Below are 14,626 nucleotides of genomic sequence, written 5' to 3' on the forward strand. Positions count from 1 at the left end.
CGTGTTCAGGCCGGCAGTCATTTCATTGACCACAAGCCCCCCCCTGGGACCCTGCAGGCCGCATAATGGACATTTTGCTAGGCCGGCGGGCGATAACCGCTGGCCCAGCAGAATGCCTGGCCGGGACTTTGCCGGCGGCTCCACATGGAGCCGCTGTCAATGCCTCTATGTGGCAGGTGCACCTGCGCGATGGGGCACTGCACAGGGGCCCCTGCACTGCCCATGCCAAGTGCAGGGGCCCCCTGGAGCACCCCTTCCCGCCAGCCTTTCCCTGTCGGGGGAACCGGCCAGAGAAAGGCTGGGGGCAGTAGGGATCATCATCCGACAGGGCAGCAGCGCTGCCCTGTCGGATATTGATTCCTTCCACTGTCAAGCTGCCTTGTGCCAAGTGCATGGGCAGTGCAGGGGCCCCCTGGAGCACCCCTTCCGCCAGCCTTGGGAAAGGCTGGGGGCAGTAGGGATCATTATCTGACAGGGCAGCAGTGTCGGATAATGATTCCTTCCACCGTCAGGCTGCCTGTCGGAGGCAGCCTGGTGGTGGAGGAGGGCCGCCTATGGCAGCCCTCCTTGTGCCCATTATATGGCAGTTCAGTCCGCCATGCCGGTGGCAGGCTTTTCACCTGCCGCCTGCGTGGCGGGCTGAACCGCCGGGGTTCATAATGACCCCCATAATCTGTATTTACCCAATAACAAACATATATGCTAATGAGTAGTGCGCCAATTCTACAGAAAGCACTTGTCAATAAAATGTCAGTGGACCAGTTTTCAGCAACAAAAAGTGTGATCGCCCTGAACGTCAAAAGCCCATTGCCCAGGTATCAGGTGTCCAGATGGGAGTGACAAGCTTCTGCTTTTTTTCATAAACCGGTAAAGGAACCAAGAGGTTTTTAGTCTCTAAACCTGGAATGATATAATATTGAATCAGCATGTATTAAGAAGTGACCCAGAGGAACCTACCTTTGAGAATCTACCGCTTGCAGTCAACATTTACCAGTAGTTGGGAACTTAGGGCAACTATTAGACCTCCAATGTTTGACAGTTTCCAACTCAAAACCTGATGTTATCACTAGGAACCAAGTATAACTCTGGGACCTTAAGGGCTACAGAGACAGCTAAACTGTTCCAGAACCAGGATGGCCTCTAAGCTATAGGAAGGATACTGCCCACTGGAGTTATAAAGGCATATGATATGGTCCCTCTGGGGGCTCAGAAAGGGGTGACATAGACCCTAGTTTACTGTGCATGTTTGGAATTATTTGGGTTAATCAATTCAGTAAAGATAGGTAATTCTGCAGCTCCAAGATCCAGACGATGCTTGTCTTGATTAATTCTGGTTTTGTTTAGCCAGCTAAACTGCAGGGATCGTATAGCGCAAGGGTTTTCTTGGTCTGAGAACTACTCAAGCCAGCGGGACTTATGGAGATTTTCCTGGGATCACAGCAACTTCTACCTTTGCAGATGCAGTACACAGCAGCTCGGTTTCTTTTCTCGCTTCATGCCACTTTAGGGGTAGAAGCCTAAGCAACCCATACTGTTGCCTTTTTAAAAAGACAAATAGGGAAAGCACCAAAAAGTTTATTTTTCGGCAGAAGGGAGACATGAAGGTTCCCAGGGAAGGAGAGTACAGTTTCTTACATCCCTGCCTACTTGCACAATAGGAACACCCTGTACCATTCAATTTTTGTGAAACACACAGAACAGAAATATACTCGCTAAAACACAAAGATTGAGCAAGGCCAAGACTGATTTGCAACAGCTGGTCTCTGCCTAGAGTGTCAAACTGAGTGAAAAACGTTGGGTTTGAATGCAGCCCAAGCAATCATCAGTGAATTAAAGCCCTCAAGCCTTCTTTCTACCCTTAGGGCCTTATTTACAAGAAACTCACACATTGATGTGTCAGATTTCTTGCACCTGCTGCACATCTGTCAATGACACCATGGATGCGCTGTATTTAGAATACAGAGCTCCATTACATGGGGTTTCACAGCAGCATCAGAAATTATGACATCTATTGGCGGTAAAGAGAACGCATTGCTGGAGTTGCATTGTTAAACTAACGCAACTCTAGCAATGAGAGAAAAGTCCTATTTTATGCCTAGCCTGAGCAGGCGGTAACATTTTGAAGCAGTGAAGTCATAGAATGACGCAGTGAAAAATAGAAAATTTCACTGCGTTAGGTCTACGTGGCTTTTTCCGTGGGAATGCCTAGCCTGCATACATTATACCTGGCACAGGTATAATGTGACGCCGGGCTTTCCAAACTGAGGTATTGGTACCAATGCGCCAGTTTGTAAATATGAAGCAGTGTAGTGCACTTCTAGCGCCACCGCTGCATCAAAAATAAATGAGACAGCAGCAGTGCAAACAGCTTGTAAATGAGGCCCTTCAGTTTTTTTTATCCAAGTCTTCAATGAGTGATCAGTAGCACCTCCAAAGAAACTGCAGACTTTCTGATGGATTTTGTCTCCCTCAGGTTCCTTATATGACCCTTCTTCCCAGGTGCCAGGTTGTATCTGGACACGTTTACTACAATTTAGTGTCACTGGTACAAGGTGGTGCTGTTTAGTGAAGTTAGTGGAATAGTGGCACCACAAGAAAAGAGCACATATACCACACAAAGAGCCAGTGATGTAATTTTCTGTGCCTTTCCAAACATGCAATCTAGGTAAAGATTTTTTTCTCAAAACGTTTCCTTTTAGGACATTGTTTTCCCACCAGATCTGATCAAGATATCATTTGCCTAAACATAGCTTCAGGATTCAAGCCTTTTACAGTAGGTGCTTGAAGCAAACAAATAATTAGTTCCAGTGCTTAGCATGTTGCCAATGTTTCAGAACCATCCTACTCAACTTATTTTTGAGCCAAAGTGAAATGATCATATAACCTGAACTCTCAGATATTTGCTCCATAAGAAAGAGAGATTTATATTCAAAGCTGTACATAGTCAACACGATTCTTCCAACTTTGCCTCTCCACCAAACCATCTGAGAAAGGCTACTCTGAAGCATTTGGGCATTCATCCACCTCAGCTCAATATTTTCAGTGACAGATCCCTTAACATCTTGGGCTACATCCTCTGAAGTGCTCTCGTACTCTATCTGAGTACGACTTCTCAAAATTCCTGAGAGCCTTGAAGACATGCCTCTTACATTCAGGATGACTACTTATTTATAGACATCACAAACTTGCCCTCAACATTTAAGCCTATTTGTAGGCACTACCAAACCTGCCAGATAATCAGACCTACTTTTAAGACTGACACCTATACACGTTCTCCCCATTAAGGCAACTCCATCTTTTTATGTATTTTCAAGTCCCCTATTAAGACTGCATAGTCTTGCATGCATTCCCAAGGGTCTCCATCCAAGGATCCTGTTTTGCACAGAATAACAAACTTCAACAGGGACATGCTTTGTAGATCCAGTATAGGGACAGAGGGTGTCAAAAAATCACAACTGAGTTTATTTTATTCCTAGGTGTAGGGCCTTTGTGGTTGTCCTTTTGAAGAGAAAGTTGGCAACCAACAACACAGTGGTTGAAGGAGACGTTGTTTTCACTGGTATCTGACAGGTCACCAGCAAGCTTCTTCAACATTTAAGAGAATCATAATGGTATGGTAAAAGGGGTGAGGTCCCAATGCTAATGTCAAATGAAAGACGCTACTTCTAAAGAGGTTTTACTTTAATTTAATGGCCATTAAGCAATCATGTTTTCTGCAGTTGATAGAAAAGGAAGATTACAAAGTAGACATTTCAGAAGCCCACATGTACAGGTAGCATTTCTGATTTTGTTCGTACCTTGCGGTGGTCATGTTTTTTCTGTTAAATATCAGTGATTTTGAATAAGACATTTCACAGCATCTTACAGGGTCTGTGCGTTATAGGAAAGAACACTGTCTCAAGCATCCTTAGGTTTTTTCTCCATGTTAGACTTGGTTGCATTTTTCTCCATGTTAGACTTTTTTTGCACCATTATCTACTGGATTACTCGTTGAGTTCCATCCATCGCGTGTTCACAAAGCTCCTGCTATCCATTTTATCGATATACAAATGTCCTTGTAGATGATCCATTTCATGTTGTATGATTCGGGCTGGCCAGCCACGTGCCTGCCAAGAAGTGTTTTCACCGTTCTCATTAATACCTGTAAATGTAACACATTTGAATAAGGCACAACCAAATCCGCACTTAAGTCACTGTATTACATCAGCACACATATATAACTAGATACCTTTGCTACTGCCTTATCTGGTAGAGACTATTTAGCCACAGATTCCTTACCTTAGAATATTCCACAGGCATCAGAAGTGATCTGGAAACTTTTGACGAGCAATACCCCTGTATGCTGGTAGGTGGCATAGGTCCGCCGTGCATGGTGTCATCGTCACCGGAAATGATGTGCGCAGTGTCTACATAGGTGCCACCCCAGTGCACTGACGTCAGTTTCTTTTTGCAACTTTCAGAAGTGCGGAGCCAAAATGAACAGTGACCACTGGTGTGCAAAGCTAGGGCCCTTAGAAGAGGTGAACCCTTCACACTATAATCTGTTTGCAGAGTAGGTAGGGTGGGAGGGTCGATAAAGAATCTGCGTCTAGATAAAGTCTCAACTATATAAGGCGTTACTCAAGGTAACTATTTTGTTCCTCTGCTAGAAACTTCTAGTCACAGATTCCCAACCTTAAGAGTACACACCTAAGCAGTACCCCCCCCCCCCCCCCCCCCCCCCCCCCAAAAGATGGAGCTGTGATATGATTAGACTAATAAATCCTGCAGGACTGAATGAGCAAAGTGACTATCACACCAGACCTGACTGTCAAGGCAGTAATGCTTTGCAAAGGTATGCAAAGAAGCTCACGTTGCTACCTGACAGCTATTCAGGACAGGATCTCTGCGAGCTGGGAAACCGCATTAGCAAGGCAGATTGAACCACGCTGTGCCTTTACAAAGAGGCACGGACCACGAATGTGTCTCTACAATGCATTCCATTACCACACAAGTCATTACAATGACTTGCCTTGGGGAAAGCGTTGTTGGACTGATGTTAGATTTGAAGTCCAATACTTTCCCTTCTGTGGCGCAGACTGGAGTTAGAATAGTAAATTATAGTATTCCAAAGTCCAGCGCTTTGAAAGGCAGATTGGGGTTTGGCGAGGGCCATGGAAAGGCCCAAGGACCGTAGCCCTTCTATCCTTAAAACGTTCCAGAGCTGAGTCCGCCTTCTCTCCATATGGACATGAGCGATTAAAGGGCATGTCTGTGAGCGGAGTCTGGATATCCCCCAAAAAGCCAGTGCTTCTTAACCAGGCGGGGCAACTAAGGGTCACTGACGAAGCAGAAGAGAACATCCTCTTCCTGAAGGCATGCAGCCTCTTGGATTCCCTATCCAGAGGAGTGGTAGGGAATGTGCCAGGGTTCATTTTGGAGGTGAAGGCCTGGATCACCAAGCTCTCTCGGGTAGGGTGCTGGGCGAGGAAACTGGGTGCGGGGCACAGCAATGGCAGCAGGCAATTGTCCTGTGCAAAGGAGACAGTTTCTGTTCAGGGCCTGGACCAGGCCCTGAGCAGGACGTCATTAAGGGCTTCATTGAAGGGAAGAAGTGGTTTTGATGGATTAACTCCCTGTTGAAGCACCTTGTCAAGATATTTGTCTTTCCTGCCACCCAGGGCAAATGAAGCCCTTAGACCTCAGCTACCCTCCTCACCACCATAACGAATAAGGCATCCTCCTCCATAGCCACAGTAGCTGGAGATACCAGGCTAGTGTCTAGGGAGGTGTCCAGGTCACTGGCATCCATTGGATCCTCAAACCAGGAGTCCTCAGGATCTTCTAAGGGCTTGTAACCATAAGGGTCCACAGACCATCACCCAGTGCAGGTCTATGCTAGGAATAAGGCACTGGCTCTGGGATGGGGAGTCAGCCCCCAGTCGGTGCTCGAACCAGCCTTGGACAAAACCCATCCGGCTCCGTGTGGGAGTTGGGAATGATGATGGGTATGGCACCACTGCTGGACATCAGCACTGGAGCGGGCGTCGGGGAAAGTCACGGCCACTTGACCGGTGCCGCTTAAGATCTGTCACTGTATCCCTGGGGCCTGACTGGTGCCTAAAGCAAGCCCATCTGCATAAAACCAGTAGGGGGCCCTCACAGGCCAGTGAGGCCTGAGGATGCTCCAAAGGGGTCAGGCTGCCCAAAGATGAAGTTCATAGCCTCATATTTTTTATTTTATTTTTAGCTGGGCAGAGGTCGCTCCTACTCCCTGAAACTCAGGTAGGCGCAGAGATGGCCCAGGTGCAGGCTCCACCACAAAGCTAGGCCTCGAGTGCTGAGGGCCCTGCAACTCATCTGAAGAATTAGGCGTGAAGTCAAAGACCTCTTCGACGACTTCTTTTTCTAGTGGGACTTACTTGATTTGTCCGATGTTATCGCCAAGTGTGCCTCTGCAAGTGATCTTTGGACCTTCCTTGTGACTGAGATCTAGAAGGTTGTGGGGATGGTTGGAATGAGGCAGCAAGGAGCTTGAAGGACTGCTCCCTCAGTGCCTTTGGGTGCATGGCACGGCAATCCTCACTCGTCCTGGCGTTGTCATTGCACTCCAAACATCAAAGGCAAACCAAATGGATGTCTGTCACCAACATCTGACAGAATAGGCACCGTATGGTTTAAAACCTCCCTTTTTAGTGGATATCCTCACACCGCAAAACAAAGTCTTGGAAAATATCTGACAAAAGGTCGAAAAAATTTAGCCAAAAAGTAACTGGGGGTATTTCTCTCTAGATCTGCAGTGACTGGTGCGGAAAAAAAGAACAGATGTCTGTGCCCGCTAGGGTGGCACCATGCACGTCATTTCCAACAGGTATGATGCCACACAAAACTAAGCAATGCCACCTACTGGTGCGCAGGGTTACTGCTAGTCAAAAGTTTCTGGATCCAGTCTGACGCCTGGGAAAACAATGTAAGGTAAGGAATCTGGGCTAGAAGTCTCTATCAGATAAGAATTTATGCAAACTACACATTTTCACAGCACAGGAACACCATAAACTCAAATTTAAAAAAAACATGTTTATTATATATATGGAAAATGTCACTTACCCAGTGTACATCTGTTTGTGGCATGAGACGCTGCAGATTCACATGCTGTGCATTATCCTGCCATCTAGTGTTGGGCTCGGAGTGTTACAAGTTGTTTTTCTTCGAAGAAGTCTTTTCGAGTCACAAGACCGAGGGACTCCTCCCTTTCGGCTTTATTGCGCATGGGCGTCGACTCCATCTTAGATTGTTTTCCCCGCAGAGGGTGAGGTAGGAGTTGTGAATATACTAAAAGTGCCCATGCAATGGAGTAAGTTTGTATGTACATAATGTGTATTAAAATAGTATTTATTTACAAATTTACAATTTTCATTCAACTTATAACGGCTACAGGCTCCCGGGGAGGTGGGAGGGCACATGTGAATCTGCAGCGTCTCATGCCACGAACAGATGTACACTGGGTAAGTGACATTTTCCATTCAATAGCATGTGTAGCTGCAGATACACATGCTGTACATAGACTAATAAGCAGTAATCTCCCCAAAAGCGGTGGCTTAGCCTGTAGGAGTTGAAGTTGTTTGAAATAATGTTCGTAATACAGCCTGTCCTACTGTGGCTTGTTGTGTTGTTAACACATCTACACAGTAATGTTTTGTGAATGTATGAGGCGTAGACCATGTGGCTGCCTTGCAAATTTCTGTCATAGGTATATTTCCTAGAAAAGCCATTGTGGCGCCTTTTTTTCCTAGTGGAATGCGCTCTTGGTGTAATAGGTAGATCTCTTTTTGCTTTAATATAGCAAGTTTGAATACATTTCACAATCCATCTGGCAATGCCTTGCTTGGATATAGGATTTCCTGCATGAGGTTTTTGGAAGGCTACAAACAATTGTTTTGTTTTGCGAAACTGTTTTGTTCTGTCAATATAATACATTAGTGCTCTTTTTATGTCTAATGTGTGTAAGGCTCTTTCGGCTACTGAGTCTGGTTGTGGAAAAAGACTGGGAGTTCCACTGTTTGGTTTAGGTGGAACGGCGATATGACTTTTGGTAAGAATTTGGGATTTGTACGGAGAACCACTTTATGTTTATGTATTTGTATAAAGGGTTCTTGTATAGTAAATGCTTGTATCTCACTTACTCTTTTAAGTGATGTGATAGCTATTGGAAAGGCCACTTTCCAAGTTAAGTATTGCATCTCACAAGAGTGCATGGGTTCGAATGGTGGTCCCATGAGTTGTGTTAATACAATATTAAGGTTCCACGCAGGTACTGGTGGTGTTCTTGGGGGTATGATTCTTTTTAGTCCCTCCATAAATGCTTTGATGACTGGGATTCTAAAAAGCGATGTTGAATGTGTAATCTGCAGATATTGCTGTGAGATGTATTTTAATTGAAGAGAATGCTAACTTAGACTTTTGTAAGTGTAATAAGTAGCCTACAATGTCCTTTGCGGAAGCATGTACTGGTTGAATTTGATTAGTATGGCAGTAGTAAACAATCTTTTCCATTTGTTTGCGTAACAATGTCTTGTAGTGGGTTTTCTAGCCTGTTTAATGACCTCCATACATTCTTGTGTAAGGTCTAAATGTCCAAATTCTAAGACTTCAGGAGCCAGATTGCTAGATTGAGCGATGCTGGATTCGGGTGTCTGATCTGTTGTTTGTGTTGCGTTAACAGATCTGGTCCGTTTGGTAATTTGATGTGAGGTACTACTGATAAGTCTAGCAGTGTTGTGTACCATGGTTGGCGAGCCCAGGTTGGTGCTATAAGTATTAGTTTGAGTTTGTTTTCACTTTGTTTGTTTACCAGATAAGGAAGGAGTGGGAGAGGGGGAAAAGCGTAAGCAAATATCCCTGACCAACTGATCCATAACGCATTGCCCTTGGACTGAGGGTGTGGGTACCTGGACGCGAAGATTTGGCATTTTGCGTTTTCTTTTGTTGCGAATAGGTCTATTTGTGGTGTTCCCCAGCGTAGAAAGTAATCTTGTAGGATCTGGGGATGAATTTCCCATTCGTGTGTTTGTTGGTGATCTCGACTGAGATTGTCGGCCAACTGGTTCTGAATGCCTGGGATGTATTGTGCTATTAGGCGAATGTGATTGTGAATTGCCCAATGCCAAATTTTCTGGGCTAAGAGACACAGTTGTGACAAGTGTGTCCCTCCTTGTTTGTTGAGGTGATACATTGTCTGATTGTCACGAGACCGAGGGACTCCTCCCTTTCGGCCCCATTGTGCATGGGAGTCGTCTCCATCTTAGATTGTTTTCCCCGCTGAGGGTGAGGTAGGAGTTGAGAGTATACTAGATGTGCCCATGCAATGGAGTAGGTGTGTATGTACATAATGTGTATTAAAATAATATTTATTTACACATTTACAATTCTTATTCAACTAACAACGGCTACAGGCTCCCGGGGAGGTGGGAGGGCGCATGTGAATCTGCAGCACCTCATGCTACGAACAGATGTATACTGGGTAAGTGCCATTTTCCGTTCGGTGGCATGTGTAGCTGCAGATACACATGCTGTGCATAGACTAATAAGCAGTAATCTCCCCTAAAAAGCGGTGGCTTAGCCTGTAGGAGTTGAAGTTGTTGGAAATAATGTTCTTAATACAGCCTGTCCTACTGTGGCTTGTTGTGGGAGGAGGAGGAAAGAATATCCATCCAGGAAACGGACTCAGACGACTCCGAAAGTGAGCGAACGGGGACAATGCAGAAAACTGAGTAAAACTGCAAGACTCACTCCAAGATCATAAAGGCCAAGGGGATGCCACCGCCAACAGGCCATGGCTTAACCCATCGAAAACACGGTGACCAACCATCGGCACCGAAAAAGGCCACACAACTGCCGAAGGCATCTGACTCCGGTTGAGATTCAGGTCCGAACGATCTCGGCACCGAGAGTTCGACACACCCAAGGTGAAAAAAGTTACCTCGGAACCGAAAAAGACTGTTTCAAAACCTTCGGTACCGAAAAAAGCAGCCTCTGTGACGAAATTAGGCTCTTACACGGAAGAGCAAGGACTTTCCGGCCAAATGCGTGAACATAGATTTGAGCAGGAAATAAGTATGGGAGAACCAGACCATACCCAAAGGAGGCTGCATATCCAGAAAGAGACTGGTAAAATACAAACTCTTCCAATTAAAATCAAAAGAAAGCTGGCATTTCAGGAGTCAGAAATGCAGCCAAAGGCAAAGGTGGCACGAGATAAAACACCACCACCAAGGTTTTCGCCACAGCTTTCTCCACTACGTTCACCACAGCTGTCCCCGGGAACAACACCCCCAATGCAGTCACCGACACATACGGGGATAACACAGGATAACCCGGATGCATGGGACTTATATGATGCACCGGTCTCCGACAACAGTCCAGATTGTTACCCGACAAGGCGGTCACCTCCAGAGGACAGCACTGCATACACGCAGGTATTATCAAGGGCAGCTACATTCCACAATGTAGCTATGCATTCGGAGCTAATAAAGGATGACTTCCTATTTAACACTTTGGCATCCACCCACAGTTCCTACCAAAGTCTGCCAATGCTCCCAGGCATGCTCAAGCACACAAAACAAGTCTTCCAGGAGCCAGTGAAAGGAAGGGCTATCACGCCTAGGGTGGAGAAAAAATACAAACCTCCCCCAACGGACCCTGTGTTTATAACACAGCAGCTGACACCAGATTCGGTGGTCGTGGGAGCAGCAAGAAAGAGGGCAAACTCTCAATCGTCAGGAGACGCACCACCGCCTGACAAAGAGAGTAGGAAGTTCGATGCAGCGGGCACACGAGTGGCAGCACAGGCAGCCAATCAATGGCACATCTCAAACTCGCAAGCCCTACTGGCTCGCTACGACAGGGCACACTGGGACGAGATGCAACACATTATACAGCACTTGCCCAAGGAACACCAGAAACTTGCCCAACAGGTTGTTGAAGAAGGACAAGCTATTTCCAACAACCAAATAAGGTCCGCATTGGATTCGGCAGACACAGCAGCACGGACAGTCAACACTGCGGTCACCATTCGCAGGCATGCATGGTTACGGAGCTCAGGATTTAAACCGGAAATCCATCAAGCTGGGTTAAACATGCCTTTTAACCAGGAGCAATTGTTTGGGCCGGAGGTGGACACGGCAATTGAGAAATTAAAGAAGGACACAGACACGGCCAAAGCCATGGGCGCGCTCTACTCCCCACAAAGCAGAGGCACATTTAGAAAGCCACAATTTAGAGGGGGGTTTCGTACGCAAACAACCGAGCCTTCCACCTCACCTGGACAATTCCCAAGAGCACGGGGAAAATTCCAAAACCCTAAAACAAGTCAAACCAAACAGTGACTTCAAGGTCACAAAACCCCAACACTTAACACCAGTGGGGGGGAGACTTACTGCATACTACCAAAACTGGACACACATAACTACGGACGCATGGGTCCTAGCGATTATCCAACATGGTTATTGCACAGAAGTCATACATTTCCCACCAGATGTGCCCCCAAGAGCACACAATATGTCCAAACAACACTTAGACCTGTTACAACTAGAAGTCCAAGCATTGTTACAAAAACAAGCAATAGAATTAGTACCCAACCATCAAAAAGGAACAGGTGTCTACTCACTATATTTCCTAATTCCAAAGAAAGACAAAACGTTGAGACCCATATTAGAGACCTCAGAACACTGAATCTCTACATCAAATCAGATCACTTCCATATGGTAACACTTCAAGATGTGATTCCCTTGCTCAAAAAAACAGGACTACATGTCAACATTAGATCTCAAAGATGCATATTTCCACATACCCATACATCTTTCGCACAGGAAATAATTAAGGTTTGTAATCCACGGCGTGCACTATCAATTCAAGGTGCTACCGTTCGGGATAACAACAGCCCCAAGGGTATTCACAAAATGCCTTGCAAAAGAAGCCGCTCATATAAGGAGACAGCAAATGCACGTATTCCCATACTTAGACGATTGGTTAATAAAAACCAGCACTCAGCAACAGTGTCTTCTTCACACGCAATACGTTATAGAAACTCTACAGAAACTAGGGTTTTCTATAAATTACCAAAAATCACATCTGTAGCCATCCCAAATACAACAATACTTGGGAGCAACACTCAACACACAAAGTGATTGCCACTCCAAGTCCACAAAGGGTACAAGCGTTCCAAAATATAACATTAAACATACAGCCAAACCAACACTACCAAGTAAGGTTTGTAATTAAACTTCTAGGCATGATGTCTTCATGCATAGCCATTGTCCCAAACGCGAGATTACACATGCGGCCCTTACAACAGTGCCTAGCAAAACAATGGACACAAGCACAGGGTCAACTCCAAGATCTAGTGTTGGTAGACTGCCAGACACACTTCTCGCTTCAATGGTAGAACCCTATAAATTTAAACCAAGGGCGGCCATTCCAGGACCCAGTGCCTCAAGACGTGATCACAACAGATGCTTCCATGATGGGGTGGGGAACACACCTCAACCAGCACAGCATACAGGGACAATGGGACAATCAACAAAAACAACTGCACCTGAATCATTTAGAACTGTTGGCAGTGTTTCTAGCATTAAAAGCATTTCAACCACTGATAGCCCACAAACACATTCTTGTCAAAACCGACAACATGATTGGTGATAAAAGTCATGTTTAACACAGCTTGTTGGACTTCTGGCTTGAATCCTGAGCTTCGTAACCATGCATGCCTGCGAATGGTTACCGCAGTGTTGACTGTTCATGCTGCTGTGTCTGCAGAGTCTAATGCGGACCTTATTTGGTTGTTGGATATTGCTTGTCTTTCTTCCACAACCTGTTGGGCACGTTTCTGGTGTTCTTTGGGCAAGTGCTGTATAATATGTTGCATCTCGTCCCAGTGTGCCCTATCGTAGCGAGCCAGTAGGGCTTGTGAGTTTGCGATCCGCCATTGATTGACTGCCTGTGCTGCCACTCGTTTGCCCGCTGCATCAAACTTCCTACTCTCTTTGTCAGGCGGTGGAGCGTCTCCTGACGATTGAGAGTTTGCCCTCTTTCTTGCTGCTCCTACAACCACCGAGTCTGGTGTAAGTTGTTGTGTTATAAACACAGGGTCCGTTGAGGGAGGCTTGTATTTTTTCTCCATCCTAGGCATGATGCCCTTCCTTTAATTGGAATACCTGTTTTGCGTGCTTGAGCATGCCCGGGAGCATTGGCAGACTCTGGTAGGAAGTGTGGGTGGATGCCAAGGTGTTGAACAGGAAATCATCCTCTATTGGCTCTGAATGCATCGCTACATTGTGGAACGTAGCTGCCCTTGATAGTACCTGCCTATATGCAGTACTGTCCTCTGGAGATGACGGCATTGTTGGGTAACAATTTGGGCTGTTGTCTGATACTGGAGCATCATATAAGTCCCATGCATACGGATCATCCTGTGTTATCCCTGTATGCGTAGGTGACTGCATTGGAGGTGTTGTTACCGGGGACAGCTGTGGTGAGTGTAGTGGGGAAGGTTGTGGCGAAAACCTTGGTGGTGGGGTTTTATCTCTGGCCACTTTCACCTTTGGCTGCATTTCTGACTCTTGAAATGCCAGCTTTCTTTTGGTTTTGAGTGGAGGAAGAGTTTGTATTTTTCCAGTCTCTTTCTGGATATGCAACCTCCTTTGCGTATGGTCTGGTTCCCCCATACTTATTTCCTGCTCAAATCTGTGTTTTTCATGCATTTGGCTGGAAAGTCCTTGCTCTTCTGTGTAAGAGCTTCTTTTCGGCTCCGAAGCCGCTTTTTTCGGTACCGATGCTTCCGAGAAAGTATTTTTCGGTTCCGACATTACTTCTTTCACCTTGGGTGAGTCGAACTCTTGGTGCCGAGATCGTTCGGTGCCTGAATCTCGACCGGAGTCAGATGTCTTCGGCAATTCTTTGGCCTTTTTCAGTGCTGATGTTTGGTCACCTTCTTTTCGATGGGTTAAGCCATGACCTGCTGGCGGTGGCATCCCCTTGGCCTTTACGATCTTTGTGTGAGTTTTGGATGGGGCAGTTTTACTCACTGTTTTCTGCACCGTCGTGGGTCGTTCGCTTTCGGATTCGTCAGAGTTCATCCCCTGGATGGAAATTCTTTCCTCCTCTTTGACATCAAGTTGTTCTCTCGGTGTCGACGCCATTTGAAGGCTTCTCGCTCTTCGATCACGTAGGGTCTTTTTTGATCGAAACGCCCGACAGGCCTCACAAGTATTCTCCCTGTGTTTCGGTGATAAACACAGATTACAGACCAAGTGTTGGTCTGTATAGGGATACTTCGAGTGGCACTTCGGACAGAAGCAGAAGGGGGTCCGGTCCATTAGTTTCGGCGATGGAAGCGGTCAGGCTGACCAGGCCCTGCTGAAGAGCGGAAGCCCCGAAGGGCCGCCGGAGCGCTTCTACTATCGGTGTCGATACGCTAACACTAAACCGGTACCGAGCGCGAACAATACTGTCAAATTTTCGATATTTAGCTAACTTTCCCGATACGAAATACGGAGCGAAGAGGAACACGTCCGAACCCGATGGCGGAAAGAAAACAATCTAAGATGGAGTCGACGCCCATGCGCAATAGAGCCGAAAGGGAGGAGTCCCT

General features: G+C 46.2%; 2 protein-coding genes across 3 annotated transcripts in view; one reads left to right on the forward strand and one right to left on the reverse strand.

Moving 5' to 3' along the window:
• The window catches only part of VPS4A (vacuolar protein sorting 4 homolog A), a 258,219-nt gene that overhangs the window by 203,919 nt on the left and 39,674 nt on the right, over positions 1–14,626 (forward strand). The window lies entirely within an intron of this gene.
• COG8 (component of oligomeric golgi complex 8) overlaps positions 3,671–14,626 on the reverse strand; it is a 204,401-nt gene continuing 193,445 nt past the window's right edge. The window contains exon 5 of the mRNA XM_069216768.1: positions 3,671–4,141. Within this exon, the coding sequence (XP_069072869.1) occupies positions 3,984–4,141 (158 nt within the window). The 3' untranslated portion in view covers positions 3,671–3,983. The remainder of the gene's footprint in view (positions 4,142–14,626) is intronic.

Source organism: Pleurodeles waltl, chromosome 12, assembly GCF_031143425.1.
Source record: "Pleurodeles waltl isolate 20211129_DDA chromosome 12, aPleWal1.hap1.20221129, whole genome shotgun sequence".
Classification (NCBI taxonomy): Eukaryota; Metazoa; Chordata; class Amphibia; order Caudata; family Salamandridae; genus Pleurodeles; species Pleurodeles waltl.